This window comes from Nipponia nippon, unplaced genomic scaffold, assembly GCF_047370975.1.
Source record: "Nipponia nippon isolate SJK-2023a ecotype South Korea unplaced genomic scaffold, ASM4737097v1 scaffold_11, whole genome shotgun sequence".
Lineage (NCBI taxonomy): Eukaryota > Metazoa > Chordata > Aves > Pelecaniformes > Threskiornithidae > Nipponia > Nipponia nippon.
Genome location: NW_028262302.1, coordinates 12826170 through 12844399, shown reverse-complemented (window position 1 = coordinate 12844399; position 18230 = coordinate 12826170). Strand labels below are relative to the sequence as shown.

The 18230-nt window shown below is 37.4% G+C and overlaps 1 protein-coding gene and 1 non-coding gene across 4 annotated transcripts in view; one reads left to right on the top strand and one right to left on the bottom strand.

Moving 5' to 3' along the window:
- TDP1 (tyrosyl-DNA phosphodiesterase 1) overlaps positions 1-18230 on the bottom strand; it is a 52535-nt gene that overhangs the window by 12734 nt on the left and 21571 nt on the right. For all 3 annotated transcript variants that reach the window (XM_087747494.1, XM_087747493.1, XM_087747495.1), the window contains exons 13-14: positions 14231-14338; positions 12604-12706 (exon numbers count right to left, since the gene is read on the bottom strand). In XM_087747494.1, coding sequence (XP_087603620.1) covers positions 12604-12706; positions 14231-14338 — 211 coding nt within the window. The remainder of the gene's footprint in view (positions 1-12603; positions 12707-14230; positions 14339-18230) is intronic.
- Positions 5316-5397, top strand: TRNAL-AAG (transfer RNA leucine (anticodon AAG)). Its single transcript has one exon. It is a non-coding gene; the product is annotated as a tRNA-Leu (tRNA).

Below are 18230 nucleotides of genomic sequence, written 5' to 3'. Positions count from 1 at the left end.
AAGATGGTGCTTCTTTTGCATAAACGCTTACAGACATTGGAATCAAGTTTTAATTATTAAACATAATATTAATACCTATGGTGTTGAATATTTAACTAAAGGAAAAGCTGTAAAAATTTTCTCTTTAGTTTCATCTTGACCCTATTAGTTAGATGCTCAGTGTGTTTCATGAACTGAATTAAAATTCAACTTGTGATACAGAAACAAGTCTTCAAACTTATGCTTTTCGGATATCTTGGGTAACACCATCCATGTACAGTAAAAAAATTTAATGAAGATTTGAAACCGCTTGCATAAAAGTTTCAAAGACTACACTCATATTAGAATGACAGTGGATTTCAAACAAGGTTAAGGACTACAAAAAAAAAAGCTATAATACAATACAATACAAGGGCAGATAGATTTAAAGCAATTCAAGTAACTCTGGCAGATAACATTGCTTAGCCACTTCTCCAGCAAAATTGGATCCGTTCATCAATTATAATGAGTTATACAACAGCAAATCTCTAATACTGAGATTTCCAATAGCCTATTGTCAATTAAGTACAATTTGATTACAATAGACTAAAAGTTTAAAGGCTATCAAGCTTTTATTATTTATTTCTAAGATATTACTGAACAACTGTATTTTTCTTTCTAAAAACATAGAATAGTTTGGGTTGGAAGGGACCTTTAAAGGTCATCTAGTCCAACCCCCCTGCAATGAGCAGGGACATCTTCAACTGGATCAGGTTGCTCAGAGCCTCATCCAACCTGACCTTGAACGTTTCCAGGGATGGGGCATCTACCACCTCTCTGGGCAACCCACTCCAGTGTTTCACCACCCCCATCATAAAAAATTTCCTCCTTATATCTAGTCTGAATCTCCCCTCTTTTGGTTTAAAGCCATTACCCCTTGTCCTATTGCTACAGGCTCTATTAAAAAGTCTGTCCCCATCTTTCTTTTAAGCCCCCTTTAAGTACTGAAAGGCTGTAACAAGGTCTCCCCCAGCCTTCTTTTCTCCAGGCTGGAACAGCCCAGCTCTCTCAGCCTTTCCTCATAGGAGAGGTGTTCCACCCCTCTGATCATTTTTGTGGCCCTCCTCTGGACCCACTCCAACAGGTCCATGTCTTTCCTGTACTGAGGACTCCAGAGCTGGATGCAGGACTCCAGGTGGGGTCTCACCAGAGCAGAGGGGCAGAATCACCTCCTTTGACCTGCTGGCCACACTTCTTTTGATGCAGCCCAAGACATGGTTGGCTTTCTGGGCTGCGAGCATGCACTGCCAGCTCATGTACGAATATTAACTTATACTTTATCCAAGCTGTAGGATCCATCAGTCCAAGTTTTACTTGATTACTGTTTTGTGATAGTACAAGAAAGCTTCTAATTACCACTAAATAATCCCGTTTTATTCAAACATACATGCTGGCTGAATTGATAGTCCTATCTATATACAGTGCTTTTACAGTACTGTAAGTTCTTCTTTACTGAAGTTTTACTTCATCAAATGTTAGCATAGTTAAGTTGGAGGAAGCAACATTCACATGACCACACAAAGCATGGGAGACAAAGCAGCCTTACACCTTTTTCTTTGATATTCAAGAAGCATAGTAACAGAGAAAAGGGATAGCTGACAAAGAAAAGGTCAAGCTGTGTTACAGCTGTTCTGGCAAGTCAGTTCAATAAACTTCTTTAGAATATAGATGCTGCTTTTGTCTCGTGACCCAAAGTAACAAGAAACTACTAGTTATGATGTAAGAAACACTGTGTATTATTTCAAGGACTAGGTAAAAGCCACTGCCTTTTAAATGAAAGAAGAGGGGAAACCAACAAACAAGGTCCACGCTAAAGGACTGTGTGAATGAAAATCCATTTTAAACTTTGCCGCCTTATACCATTAAAGTCAGTAGAATTTTGATAAAACTTCAGTAAAACCAGGCCACAGATTTTTGTAGAGCTTAGCCTTTAAGTAACAAGCAATATGTTCAAAATAAACCAATGCAAAGATATAGAATTCTTTTTAAAAGCTCATAAATATCTAAGGGTTTGAAACTGACAATCAAATTGTACAGCTTTACTTCCAATGAACTTTAATCACTCAGGGATTGATAGAAATTTCATGTAAAAATGCAAATAACCATACTTATGTCTGTAGTAGAAAGAACATGAAATACACCAGGGATGCTATAGCTCACAAGGAACGGGAACTGTGTGGTGGTGGCGGTAAGAGCTTTTTTCACAACTCACAGTAGTCGGGTCTCTTTTAGTTTGCAACTTAAATGTCACCTAAAATGGCTTGTATGAGGTTTGATTGCCCCAAGCACCTGTGAGCTTTTCTCATCTTCTACATTCAGCTATTAGAGAAACGTTGAATGGCAGAGAAGGCTCCTCTGCTGTATCATGAGTTGGTTCTTGTTCTACAGCGAACTTCATATGCATGCCTGATCAAGAGCGCTGAAATTACACAGCTGTTGCCTGGTACCATCCGAGTTTGAAAGTCATATAACCATTACTGTCAAAGCACATAGTGTAGAACAACACCTACTTAGGCCTCTACATGCATACATAGTAATCTCAGTTTAATTCAAGTATCAAGAACTATGCCACATGTATTCCACTCTGAAGTTCACAGCAGCAGGTGCTTTTCACGCAACATGAAAGAAAAAAGCACCACTTTTAGGACATTTTAAAATTAATTTTCTTTCCTGTTATCCATCTTGTTTTCAACTCAGTGATGTTTTTGTTTCTGCTTCATTTCTTCTACCCTCTGTGCGCTGTTACTACTTCAGTGTGTTTCTTTTCAGGCATTTTGCTTCCTTCTCTTGTTCTACACCTTCACTTTCCTCTTCCTTGTTCTTCCTCAGTAGTCACCAGTTATATTTTCCTCTCCTCTGAGAGTCTTATTTCTTCTCTGATGCTGTCCTCCAACCCTGCTGGACTCTATCAGTTGATGCCAAAATTGTTTTACTTGTCCATCAGAATTTAACCTGTAGACATCTTCCATTCAGGAAATACTTATCTAAGAAAAGATATTTACTTTTCCTCAAAACATCCTGGAGTAAGAGTCTAGGTTATGGAATACATTCTTTAACAAGGCTCTCTGAGGAGATTCACATGCTTTTAAAAATAACTCTCATGTGTCTATCTTCACACAGAAGATCACACAGAAATTGAAATAAGTCACACATTTTGTCTGTTTTGAGCATTTCCTGGATGTTGACAGCTCTCACTGCCGTTTCCAAAAAAACCAGCAGCATCTTGCCTAAAAAAATTCTGCCTGCCTTGTAAATTTTCCTCAGCCATATTCTATTCTTTCAGAACTTTGCCCTCTGCAGCTATATTTTGTTCTTTGACTGCTGCTCACAGCAATACATTTTGAAATGTCAAGAAATATATTTCTCAGTTGGGAAAGCATATTTTTTTGGTACTTATGAAACTTTAGATGCTGTTGTGCGTTCTATTAGTGTCTTAGCATCGTACATTGTAAAAGTAGCCATTGGGAGGAAGAATGGGAAAAGGAAGTAGAAGAACTTTTAAAATTCTGCTTTCCAGCCTTTTGCCCCAAACACAAGGCAGATTGCAGACTATAAAAAAAAATAAAAATCACACAATATAGACGTAAGAATTGCTATCCCTACTTGAGTGAGAATTAACACTGATATCAATACAGTATTTTGATACTACTGAAGTAACTCCTACAAGAGACAGCTGATTATTCCACTGGATGATTTACAGGAATATCCTTTCCCATGCCAGTAAACAGAAAAAAAGCCTGCTCTTTGGCAAAACTATTTTAAAACTCTCTATTTTGGGCAATAAAGAATTGAGGATGCACAGAAACTTTACAGTGACCATGCTCCTCTGGCCAGGAGAATACACAATGAAATCCTTCCTCAACATTGAGGCACATTTATTCAAAACAGATTTCCTCAAGTGTATCAGAACATTTCTTTGTAAGAAGCCCACAGTGACAAATTCAGGTAACTAAACCCAAAGTTCCTTGACCCGGAAAACGTGTCTCTGGGTGTCTTTACCACTGGAGTTTGAAAACCTTGTAGCAGTTCTGTGAACACTAAAAGCAAAGTTTAACATCCTGAAGTCCACATATAAAATCTTGTTTTACCTACATTGTATTTATTTCCCCACCCCCACTCCATTTCATACAGGATAAAAGACTTCATCTGAAACTAGAGAAATCAAAGAACAAAGTGGTACTACATTAGTTTGGAAGTTAATGTAACAGTCAAAGAGCTTAAGCTACTTCATTTTGGTTCTGGTCTAAGTTGAGCTATGACTGAAGGTGCTTGGTGCAGTTGTTTGAACTCAGCAAAAATTTAAGCAGTTCAGTTCTGATGATCACACACATGTAACGTGCTGCTCTCACATGTTCAGCTCATACACCCATCCCCACAGACAACTGTAAAAGGGTATTTTACTCATTACCAGTGAGTATTTACCATCAAATACAGCATTTCAGAATCTGAAATACTATTGTTAGTTGTCTGTGACTGATTATCTAGATATAATTGCAGCATCTGATAGCACTAAGTAGGCAATCATGGGTAAGTTCTCAGTTTAATAGCAACTACTCTATTTCTCTGAGTTTGTATTTTCAAAATATTTTGGTATTCCACAAGCTTTCATGCCATTTTACAGGTCAAGCTCAGTTTATCTTACAACCTTATCACACACAGCAGCTGTGAAGAACTATTTATTCAAAAATCTTTCCACTAGACACTTCCAGGATTTTTCAAACAAAATAATTACTGCAACATGCTTCCCAGAACTCCATACTGTTAAGCAATGGGGTTCTCTCAACATGTTTTACATGTTAAAGATGTAATTATTTCAGCCTCTGGAAAGGAATCCCCAGCAGCTGAAAGAGCAAGCTGAACACAAGTGAGAGTAAAGATGTAGGAGGTGAGAAATAGAAACAGAGATAGAATGGGAAATGCAGTTCAAACGCAGGACACAATCTTTTTTTATAAACATTATTTTTTAATCAAGAGAAGCTTTTGATCTAATGTCAGCATCAGCTGATTTTTCCCTAAACACTAAAATTGTAAATGATGACAGCTGCTGCTATGTTGAGAACAACCATTCAACATATTTCTAAGAGTCTGTATTAGCACTCCAGGCCAAGACCCAGCCTCAAAGCATAAGTTCTGGAAGCATTTTAAAAACCAGACAAAAATTGGCAGTCAACAGATGGCAAGTGAGGAACAATCCACTTCCAAATTTGTATTCAGCAGAGAATAGAAGGCACAAACCGCAGAGCTAGTGGAGTTTTTAACATTAGGAACATTAAGTGCATGCTATGCAAAACCATCAGGGTAGCGTGGCCGAGCGGTCTAAGGCGCTGGATTAAGGCTCCAGTCTCTTCGGGGGCGTGGGTTCGAATCCCACCGCTGCCAGGAATGTTTTAACAGCTGAAGTTGATGATATTAAAGCTCTCTTCCAACCTAAATGATTCTACGATTCTCAGTCTTAACTTCTACCAGAATAAGTGTCATTAACTTTGTGAGCAAACTGCATGAAACAACCCAAAGAAACAGAACTATCAGAAATTGGCAGTATTAAATCGGCATTCCAATAGCTAGAGCATACCAAGTCTCTTGAGGCCTAGGAATACTCAGTTATGTTTCAAAGCACTTCATCTAGTTTGTATTCTGCACATTTTTAATTGCAAACAAACTTTAAAAAATTAAGTTTCTAAAAATTACTCTATTCCTAGTTCTCCATTATCTTCCCTTAAGATTGATCTGCCACATAGTATGTTAAAACTGAACCAACAAAAGTCTTGACAACCAGATTTAAGTTTGCATAAAACGTGTTTCTTTGATGAGTTAACTGCAGGGCATACACATAAGAGAGATTCACAAGCTAAGCATTGCAACTTGAGTATCAGACGACCGCATGTACATAAGGCAAGCGTTAATACGGGTCTCTCTGGCTACCTCCTTGTTATCAGGCGTCTCTGCAGGCACTTCCCCATGAAGAACGGAAAGAGCTGCAGTCCCTCTCCCCACTTTGCGCCCGTATGCACCATATCATGCGACTACTGACAGGTGACTTGGGTTTGTCTGGTTGCCAGTCTTCACCATGAAGTATCAATATTTAGGAAACTGGAAGGAAAAGCACTAAGTGTTCTCTTCCAAAATATATATTAAATGTAACATTCTCACAAGTTTTAGATGAGCTTCAATTAAGTTGTGTTCCGAGAGGTCTGAACCTCAAACATAAGACTACCTCATGCACACTGGCAGATTTCAGTACAGCCACCTGTATAGGAGCACATATTTGCATGCTTTCTGTAATTTACAAAAGACAAATAAGTTGTGAGGGCTGTGGAGAAAGCATTGTACTTACATAAAGCTTGTTTATATTGCATACGTTTTAATTATGGTATTTGACAAAATCAAACTAAACTTTATCATGAAGTGCAATGTATTTGAATTACATTTCTCATGTATATACATTTCTCTCAATTCTGAATGAAAAACAATCAGAAGCTATCCTATTATGTATCACTTCGAAAAATACAGCAGGCCAGACTCATCAAGTGAGGAAAACCTTGAGAACATCATTGTGTCACAGATTATATCTGGATCTGTTTCTCCAGATTTATACCTGCATCTCGCATGCACCTTTGTCCCTCCACTCACTACCCTCCCAACCCAACTGATACAGAAGGAAAAAAAAACAAACAAACCAGAGAAAAGCAGTAAGAACGATCAGTCTCCAACCTAGGAGCAACTGAGCAGGCTAAGGACTCTTCAGCCTAGAAACACATTAAGGTCTATAGAAAGAGTGGTATGGAAAAGGTAAGTAGGGATCACATCGTTATTGTGTCTTTCAATGCAATAAGGGAAAACTATCAAATGAAACTAATTTTCAGAACACTGTGCTTCATGTGACTTTGCTACTTGTGGAACCCAGAGCAGACTGTGAATGATAGAATTTAGGAGAAGACAGAGATGTTCACAGAAGACACTATAGCCTCTAAGTGAAGAAATCTTCAGGGATAAACTACGTACATGCCTGCCCATTATACTTTTCCATAAGAATCTGCTTTGAGTTTTGAGATGTGCCTTTTATATGACAAAGTAAAGCCTTCTACTCCCCCAACAGTGGCTACTTTAGAGTAACCAATGCAACAAAAAGGGAAACATCTTGGGGCTTGGCTCTACCGTTTACAGTGCACAATACATTTTCCTCAGCCAGGTCCTAGCCATTTACGCCTCTTTTCATCCAAAACTTCACTGATCAGCCTTCTCCATAGGCTCTGGTTCCAAAACCAGGCCAAAAGAAGGTTATCTCAATGTGATCCTACACTCGCCTCCCTGCTTTCTGCCCCCTTGAACTCATCCTTCCCGTTTCTTCCCTGCATTAGCACTCACCTGATCATGTTGAGCTGGTTCATGGAACAACAGTTTGAAAACTTGTGCAATTTGGTTTCAGCCAGTCTGAGATGGTTTAAAGCACAAGGAATCCACTGAGCTCCAGTGCCAGATAAAACTAAGGGAGTGAAGACAGCCTCGGACAGGCTACAATCGCAGTAGGGCCAACTGATGTAGTTCCACATGTTAAGCTAATCTATTGCTTCAACATGTTTGAGATAAGCCAGATTCCAACCTACCTTATCAGGTGGTTAATTCTCTAATAAACTGATCTGCTGAGTCAGACAGGTCCAGCAACCTATTTGTCACCAGAAAATGATCTTGAGTTGCAGCAAAGCTTCACTATGTATTCTTCCTAGGCTGAGGGCCTAAGCCTGCAGCAGTTGGAGGTTTAAGGAAGAGAGGCCTTGAACATCAAACAAAAATGACTGCCACAATCCCAAGATTGTCAGCATCCTTTCTGCAAATCTGAACTAGCCCTACAACTACTCAGTGAGATCAAGATCTTGGCCACATTTGTAAGAGTAACTTTTGTTGTTTTGATCTGCTGTATGTATAGAAATTGGATTAATTTACTCTAACTACTTCAATTCCTGCTGAAGGCTTCTTTTTTACCAAATACAGTTACAAAATTTCCATAGACTTAGATGACAAAGGATGGCCCAACAGACTAAAATCTCTGAAGGTTAATAACCCCTTTGAAATGAATGATTTTTGACAGATTGAGATGCCAAGGGTCAGATCCTATCACTAGAAAATCTACTGCAGAGTATCATTAGACTGAAACACAGCCTTAGAGCAAGTTATCTCAAGTTATGGATGCTAAATTAAGTCTCATTTAAAGATATCTGGAATCATCTTCTTGAGATGCTGACTCCTAAAGCTGCATACAGGAAAAACTTTGCCAAAAGCATTGATGTCTACTAAAACATTACAAATGTAATTAATGAAAGGCATTTCACTGTAATGACAGCAGCTGTACAGATGTGCCTGAGGAAGCCTTAAACTAATGTGGACACTGCTAACGCAGTAATTATAACATACTTACCATGGCTCTGTATTCGCTCCAGTTCTTGGACAGTTTTGCTAACTTGTACTGAACTCTACTGCTATAATCATCAACTGGTAATTCTCAAGAAAGAAACATCTTGTGTGCATTAAACTATTTTTGGTTTTCAGATATAAGATTACATTATGCATGCATCATAAGGATAAATTTACACTGCAATAAAAAACATCAGCCATTCAAATCCTTGATGCCTACAGTTAAATTTGATTTCAGCAGTACTTATTCACTTGTTGGCAGTGACTCATCTTCCCGATATGTATGTTTCTGCACTCTCCGAAAAGCCCTTGGGTTCCCAAACAACCCCACTCCACACCCCATCCCCACTACAATGCGGTTTACTTGTACTTCTATAACCATGTTAGGGGTACAAGTGAAAGTTCAGTTTTGAAAATACTGGCCCCTAGCTTTGCGTTTGACACTGACTATAAGTTGTGTTTATTCTCAACTTCAAAAAGAAATCACAAAGTAGCACAGAAAATGTGTTTTTCATGGCAATTTTTTCTTAAGAGAGAAGGTGGACACTCCCAAGATGAAAACTAGAACTTCATTATTGCTGTAAGGTTGACAATTATACAGGTGTTGGATAAGGCAGCACAATAACACTATTACAGTCAAAGCCTGCAATCTTTTTCTAGGGGATGGTCACAATAATCAGAGTAGGGAGCAGTGTAGTAGACTGGCAGCAGCCAAATACTACTTCTCTCATCTATTATCATCTTGCAGGCATACTATACAAGATAACAGCTCTTGCTCCCAGTGTATGAAACATATTAATACTCCCTCCTTTTTGCTACTACAAATATTAAAAACAAAATAAACATTTTTCATCTCCTTAATAGTCAAATTTTCAGCAGTGACTCTTCTGAACTGCGGGAAGTTTCCACACTGCTTGCCGCTTCAACTAATATAACATAGACACCAAAATAACATAGAGCTATATAGCAATAGGTGAATTTGATCTTTTCCTGAACATAGTGGGGATTGGAACACCCTGACTGCCTTTTCCAGAAGGCTGATCAAAAGGAAAAAACAGAATGCCTAACACATTTAAAAATCAAGTGTTCTCTCGGGTTCATTTCATAAACAGATTTAGAGTGTGCATATGAATGTAGAATGCAGCAAAAATTACTGAAAAGCTTTTAAGATTCAAAGCAATGCAGCCCCCTCCCACACCAAGCAGAATTACCTCTGGTCCCTAAACAGAGGTTTGGCAAAGGAGGGAGAGAAGAGGTCAAATTTTTGCAATGTTTCAGTGAAACTTTTCCTCTCGTGAGAGCAGACCCAACCAATGTCTTTTTTGCTTCTCATCCTGATGACCACAAGGCTTGAGCTTCATTAGGAATTGTTTACCCAACAGTGTTTACCAAAACTGTTATTTACAGTTGTCCTTGCTAGTAGAGTACTCATATTTACAGCAGAATCTATCTCTAAATTTTCTTGTGTACACAGGCCTGCAGGCTTCTGCTAAAGGCTGGAGCAGATGCTTAATAAGTATCCAACACGTTTTTAATCGTCAATAAATTTAGCTTAGACACTGCATTTAAATTCCGGTTATTTTGATGACACAGAATTATAAAAATACACTTCCATTTTTAATAATTCTCCATCTCTTAAATGGCTAAGTGGATTTTACTCCAACTGCTAACAGTGGACTGCGAGCAGAAACAAAACACATTAATAATTTTTGTCTAAATCAACACCCAGAATGATGAAAAAGTCATTAATAGCAGAAAGGTCTAACATAGTTTGCAAAAAAGGTAAAGTTTTAACTTCTGATTGCTGAAATTTTCTAAGGTTCGAGTGCTTCAGAATCTTTTATATTTCTGATAAATAAATGCTCGTGAACAAGTAATTCTGTTGATCAAAATGAAGTCTGATTTTGGAGTGAAACTTAGTTATAGAAAAACTCACAAGAATGAGACAATTTCAGGTGTGGGGAAGAAATTTCAAGATCTTTTTACGTAAGTTCTGGCCCTCTGAAAAATGTTCTGGTGATCCCCCTCCCCTGCTCCACATGCAAGAAATCCTGTGTAAAATGCAAGATTCAGGATGGAATGCAAGCCAAATGTTCTCACAGGGGGTGGTGGGGGTGTTACTTTTTTTTTTTTAAAGTGAAAATTTTGCAGATTGCTCAGATCTGGAACAGGTATGGTCACTCTAGGCAAAAAGACTAACTCAATTATTCCTGATTTTCCACCCATTTGAAGTATGTTTCCAAAACTAGCAATGCATAGAAAAGCCAGAGTCAGAACAGGAATATTCAAATTATGTAAAATGACTGTGCAATCTGGTGATCAGTTATGTTCATACAAAAAACTTTAACCACTAAGTACAATCATACCAGCACCATACGTAAATTCTTTGCTTGGCAGCATCTGGAGATAACAGTAGCCACCTTCTCAGAACATTATTTCATCCCTTGAGGTCAATTGCTGTTAAAAGTAAAATCTTTTTGCACAATTTTTTCGCCCAACACTTCATTATTCTGTTATTAATAGTTTACGCAAGCAATGTTTGCTTTTTTTTTTTTAGAGTGCAGTGATATCAAAACCAATGCTTCCTACTATAGGAAGTTGTAGGATTTTTCTTGTTTCAGTCTCTAATCAACACATTTTCTCTAAAAGTTTTCTTCTGCATAAACCATGCTGGAGAATGATGTCTGAGATTGTCTCTAAGGTTCACAAAATCAGAGACCACACTACTATGTAAACTCCTTAATAAATGTCAAGAGTGAGACATAGGAGTTCTTTAGCTCCAGCCAGAAACGATCAATCTTAACATTGCAGTCTTAGGAAACTGCAATTATAGTTATTGTAGGTAAACTTTTTTACGATGTCATAATATCAGTAAATACTCATTTGGGAGTACATTACTAATCAACAGAAATGATGAGACATTATGTGAACATCTGTGACCATTATCTAGGAAAGATGTGGTCTTCATCAGAATAATATTTCTAAGGACTTTTAGCTTATAAACACCTGGAATTTCTTCTCTGGAAAAGAAATTTCACACAGGAATGATTTGAATGGTTTCTGATCATAGACTAACTGCTGTTGATAACATTTTGGTACTACTAGGTTCACCAGAGAGAAGGAGGAATCAACAACAGGAACAAGAAACTCACATCTCCTTATTATCAGGCAGTAGATCTAAATAACAAAAAACAGTCTAGACAAAGAGAGAAAGCTTTTTTCCTTAAATACAATGCACAATTAAGTCACAGGACTCACTACCACAGGATTCTGTAGAGAGCTAAAAAACAGCAAGAGTAGTTCAATAAGGAACCTGATGTGTTAAGAGAATAAGCTGAGTCGTGGCTACTAACCATCATGGTCTGGACACAATTTTCATCCTAGAAAGCCTTTAAAATAAATCATAGGGAACATACGCTAAAGAGATATCACATACATCCTGTTTATTGTGCTAATCCCCATGGCATCTGCTACAACTGCACTAAGACTAGACTACAAGCTAGATGGACCTTAGTCACCAAGAAAACATTTTACATCTAGTCCTCTGCTCCACACGCTACAATAATACTTATTTTGGGTCAAACTTGCCTTCTCCATACCTAGACTGCTGTCACATCGGTTTGGAAGATACAATCCTTCAGCTTTTAAACAGCCTTTTATGAAGATGTCCTTAGATTTTTATCGGAGATTTTAGAAGATGCATTTAAGAACTCATTCTCAAAGCAGAAAGTTTGAGAAGAGACAATCACATGACTTTGCAAATGCATTTCAGGGAAAGAGCAAGAACAGCAATCAGTGCAACATCAGGAACTGTTTTTCAAGTTACAACCCATACGCATCAATTCAATGTGAACATGCACTCACAGCCTAGTTTTGAGAAGCATAAAAGAAGAGATTTGATCATCCTTTCCGGCGACACTAGTATATATTACAATTTTAAACTATTATTGCCTTTCAGTAACACAAGAGTCACATCAACACCAAATCCATACTTGCTGTGTAGGAAAACAGACTGTTGCTATTTTAAAGAGTATCTTGTGTAAACTCCACTTGCTATTAGCTTTCTAACCTGGCAACACAGAACCCAGTAAGCAGATTATTCAGTCACATTTGTATTCATCAACATTTGCAGATTCTCAAGGTATTCCAGGATTTGTACTTGAACTACAAACTTACAAACGCTGAAGGCAAGAAAAGGACTCCAAGTTCATAAGAACGAATCATCAGTTGGGTACCATTTTTCTCCAGAGCTCCCCAAGCTGCTTTAGATAGATTGGCACTGCAAAGAGAAACAAAGCATTTCAGTAAGGCATAATCTTCACAGCAGAAAATGCTTAAGTACCACAGCTGTAGCAATGCACTTCTAGCAGGAGAACTTCACTTCAATCAGGACAGTCTTTTCATAAAGAGTGATTTGCGTGGTATTCCTTATTACTATTTTTACAGCACAGTGGGAGTGTCGGAGACAATATATAGAAGGGTATTCATAACATGTATGGATAACTACACAAGCCTACTTGTGTCATACAGATCTACAAGACGAGTTCAGCCTTTTGCATCTTCTCTGCACATTTCAGAAAGGAACTTAGTATTGGTAAATAGCTTCAATTTGATGACTTAGGAAGATTAAAGGCTAGCTCAATTATAACTAGTTACATTATAACACATTTAGTACTGAGCATTTTTACAAGTGTTAAACAATATCTTTTGCTCCTGGCATTTTGTTCTTTGCTATATTTATGAAAACAAATATTTATCAAAGAGGCATTTTTGTTTTCACATGCTGTTCAGCACCATACTGTAGTTGATACTTCATCAGTATCTGTTATGAAGTACATCAAGCTGGGACTCAAAAAATAAGTGCAATTCTGTTGTAAAAACCTACTTCTACAGCAAAACACAAAGCTTAAACATTACGTTTTAACCAACAGAGTTACTGGATGCTTTTTGATAGTAGCAAGTGGTGGAATAGAAGAAACATGAGAAAAAATAAAAGCAACCATGAATTTCTGTATTAGAAGGACTCAGCATCACATTTGAATGACTTAAATCCTTTAAAAAGCACCTTAATCACTACTACTATTGCAAGTAACAGTATCAATGAGCAATGAAATCTAAAGAGCCAGAACCTAAAGCGGAAAAAAGATTCAAAGTAACTGAGTATTTAAGAGTAAGGATACAAAGATCATGATCTATAGTATATAGGGTTGCAGAAGAAACAGTTTTGGCAAAACAAACATATCTGTATTTCTCATTCACAAAAAAGACATTCTCCCCTCATACCAAGAAATTCCTTGCTCCCTCTTTTGACTTCTTTAAAAACCAAACCATAGAAATACAAAGCTCAGACTACAAGCTAGACTGCTGAACAACTCAATCTGACAAAAGGTCAGATTCCAAATGTTAGGTATCTACATGTTCTGTAATAAGGCAGCACAAGGATAGATATGGGTTAGGCCTAATTTTATTTTGTACAAACCAGCACATTCACATACAGCACATGTTAAAGAAACCCAGCCCAAGGTTCAAAAATACTCATCACTTCATTTGATTCTGAACCCCAAAATTGGCAGTTACAGCTCAGACGAGATTTTGGTGCAATTGCCAACAGTTCCTGACATAATCACTTCAGCTTGCAACCCCAAAAGGGGCAATGCAATGAAGAAACATTAAATATGGACAAAATTTCATATCGCTACTTATAGTAATATGAGGATTACGGCAGTAATTCACCTGGGCCTGCAATTGACAAGAACTTTGTATGACTGTTTTTTAAGCAAGAGCTGTATGGTTAGTTGTTTACCTTGTAACTAAGAACCATGCAATCTTCTGGAAGTCAGGAGAGGGTCTCATGTATGTCTTAATGTGAGGTATAGCATGACTTCGACCCGAGATTTCTGCTGACCATTTGCTGGAAAAAAAACCAGGAATTCTTTTCATATACGGTTTTATTTTGAGGTCTAAAAATACTCACCATACTACAGTGCCATGTTTTTGGTAACACTACCCTATACTTGTAATATTTTATACTTTTTTCCCCCCTACAGAAAGGCTGAAAATACTTTAACTGAATTTTTAATCCTGAAATCCAATCTTACTAGAAGCCAGAAGGGCAGGATTTTTTTTTTGTTTATGAGCAAACCAGACAGATATTCTCAGTGTATCAGGCTCTCCTAACAAGTTTTTCCATCCCTCCACTCCAGCTAGCACTCAAGAAACTAAGTCCAAACTTCCAGCCAATATTTCTTCTTTGAAGACTACCAATGGTTATGCCTTTAAGCAAAGGAACTTGGCACCAAATTAAACCTCGCAAAATTCCCCAAGCTCATTACAATTTATTATGCATGAAGTACAGACAGGGAGCAACTGATAGATTGTTGACACAATCCTTCCTCTTGCCTTTTCTGTGCCCCTAAGCCACGGAGAAATTTGAGGGCTTAAGAGAGTAGAGGTCATATCTATGTATATACATAAAAACTAGTTCAAAGCAACAAGCCATTGCCAGGGTAATTCAGCATCAATGTTACAGAACTAAACTGTAAGCAAGCAGTAAATATATGTACATATCTGAAGGTATGTAATCATGGTATTTAGAAGCACTCTCCACTCACAGCTATTAGTCCTCATTCAAATACAGGAAGGCTTCCAAATACACCTTCCTCCAGCCAGAGACTTTTTTTTCCTCAGTTTAGAATATAATAGGCTCTGGTTTTGGTTATCACAATCTTGTTTCCCTAATTTAACATTCTCTTTCTAAAAGGCAAATAAAAAAGAATCGATCAGCTCCAGAAAACCTCTTAAGTGAACTGTGTTCATTTAAAACCCAAGAAGATTGAAGTGGAAGGGCTGGAATTATTTCCCTAAGTTGCCTTTCAGGCCTTTCACATGAGTTAAATCAAGAGACTTTGCAGTTCAGGGATCAAGACCTACTTTAACAACCCTATCCTCCGATTAAGGAAAGAAAACGGTTTGAGAACTGGTCCTATATTCCTAACAGCAAGAGCTGAACACTGTATGCATGTTTGGAGCAAACTAGACATCTTTATGTTTAGATGCAAGCCACACTGCAGTCTGTTTTTGAAGAACAGACTAAGATACATATGATACAGAAACAGCTAACTAAACTTGTTTTCTCCTACAGAACTCTACAGATACAGGTTGTAAGGCTACACCATAACTCAACAATTCTTGTTAATAGCTTTTTCTCTCACAACTGACATTTAGGCAAACACTATCTTTAAGTTTAAGGCACAAAAATAGTTATGTAACTCCAGTAACATTGTAGAAATGAAAAACAGGAAAAATAGTAGAATTGGGAATTGAACGGATTTTCTTTAGATCCATCTCACTGCCTTATTTGAGGACAAACTTCTCCCCCCACTACAAACTGCAATAATTGAGATACTATCGCAGCCTACTGCCTTTTTGCCTCCTTATCTTTGACAGATACAATTAAGTACTGTGTTTTAGCAAGAGTACTACTGCTTCTCTTCCATTTACATTCTACAGTAATCTAATTGCAGTTAGTTTCAATTACAAGTGATTGGAACTGGTATTCCAGAAAGTTAAAATCAGAAAAGGGAGAATGCATTTTGGCTGTATTTTCTGTAATAGGACAGCACAAATATGTAACGACAAAAAAAGGAAAGAAAGTGATTATATTCTTCAAATCAGCTTTGGTTGTTTTGGTGGTGTTTTTTTTTTTTTGTTTGGGGTTTTTTGTGGGGTGGGGTTTTTTTTGTTGTTTGGTTGGGTGGGTTTTTTTAAAGTAATTACCTCATTGAAAAACTCAGATGCTTTTAGTAAATGTATTATTAGCAAAGAAGTATTTAAGAAATGTTTTCCCTTCAGCCTAAAAGTCAGCTTATCTCCAGACTGCATAGTGGAATGATAAAACCCAAGAACTGGAAGGGGTTTCACATGCATACAATACGATTTAATCTATTCTTAATAAAGCTAAATTTCAACTTCACCATGGAACTTTCCTGACATATTTTAGGAAAAATAAAAAAGCCAAAACAGATTACAAAAAGCCTAAAGTAAAATACAAGTGCAGTTGCTTTGCACAGCAAGGATGAGAGCCTATGTCAATAAAACAATTTCAGGCTACTTCTAGTCCAATTGGCTTAACACATTTTAAGCTGTAAACTTTTCATCAGAATGCAGCTGGCAAAGGATGTACACAGGACTGATATTTTGCAGTAAACTCCAGGCATATTCAGTCTCATCAGAGATAAATATGGTAAGTGAAATGAAACTAGCTTGGAGAAATTTTATGGAGCAAAACCACAGCTTGAAGTAGGTTTGGTTTTGGTTTTTTTTGACAGTTAGAGGTCATGGTACCATGTAAACTAAAAGCTCAAGCATAGGGTGAGGAAAGAGTTCTGTGAGTAGGTATTATCAGAATTCGAACAGTGAAACATGAAAGCCTTTTTGCTATTTTTTTATTCTTTTATGCTCTTAGGACTAGAACTCCTTATTGCTAATACAGCTTAACTGACTTCAGACCACTAATCCTGACATTTTTACCAGTAACTTGCTGCAAAAGACTGGGAGGGAGGAAGTAGCAGCACTTCAGTCAGCAGCTATTCTTTTTTCTTTTTAATTACACAGCTTCTAATGCCATGATTAAGTACATTGCATTAAAGAAGTAATCTACTTTCCAACTCTTAAAATGCAACAGCTTTTGCCCCTCCTACCCCTCAATTTTTCCAACAGCTATTTCAGTTTCACATAATTTGGGGTTTTTGGGAAAGGAACAGGGAAATATGTTCTCTACCATGAATAAGGTATCTTTTGCAACATAGAAAATACTTTGCACTCACCTGCACTGCACTACAAACGTGAATGTTTACAAGTTGTTTCTTTTATATGTACTTAACCACTTCCAAAATTTCAAAAGTAAGGTTTTTTTAAATGTGTGATAAATATTTATTTTACTCTGCAATGAATTTTGGGTTTGAAAAGGAGACTACACTGCAATCACAGTGCATTTAGCTGGAAGACATACAGCAAGTATCAATTGCCAGCAATGTCTGAATTTCAGGCATAAATGAGGTAAAGGAGCAGATACAGGCCCCTTTACAAGTGGAGCTACTGAGACAGGGAAGCCAGATAATCCTAACATCCTGAAAATTAATCTGTGCAGACACATTCAACCCATAAGCAGAGCTAGGAATAACTCATTTTCTGTACCACCAGAAATCATTCTGGTTCTGTACCACCAGAAATCATTCATCATTTAGTTCTTACTTCAAATACTGAATGGGCTCTCCATCTCAAGATACTGGCAACAAGGCTTGAGCATAGATAAACAACTCACACCATTAGTCTCAACCATAAGAGAACAGTAGGTCCTCTGTGTAAATGCTCCATCTCTCTCATCTTTTATGGTGTTAGGGGAACAACACTGTAGTTCTTCGAACTGAGAAGAAAGATAATTATTCTTCAAAACTCTACAGGCCTAAAGAACACAATGTGCTAATACAACTACAATTATGGACTTGTCAACAGCAAGTCAAACAAACTCTTGTCAAAACAATTTCTTCCATTCTTTGAAAATAAAAATTTGACAAACATAGGGCACATGGTATTAAAACGCAATCAATTAAAACGAGCATTAAAATACAATGTTTTATGTACTTCTAAAGCTGATCAACTGTTTCCAAAGCAGCAATTAACAGAAATCATTAAGCATTGCAAATGTCTCCTTATGAGTAATACTGAAAGGAAAAAAAAAAAATCAGCAACCCTACCAGAGAGAAAACTGAGCAGATTGCACCATTTACACAGTAGCTTATCTA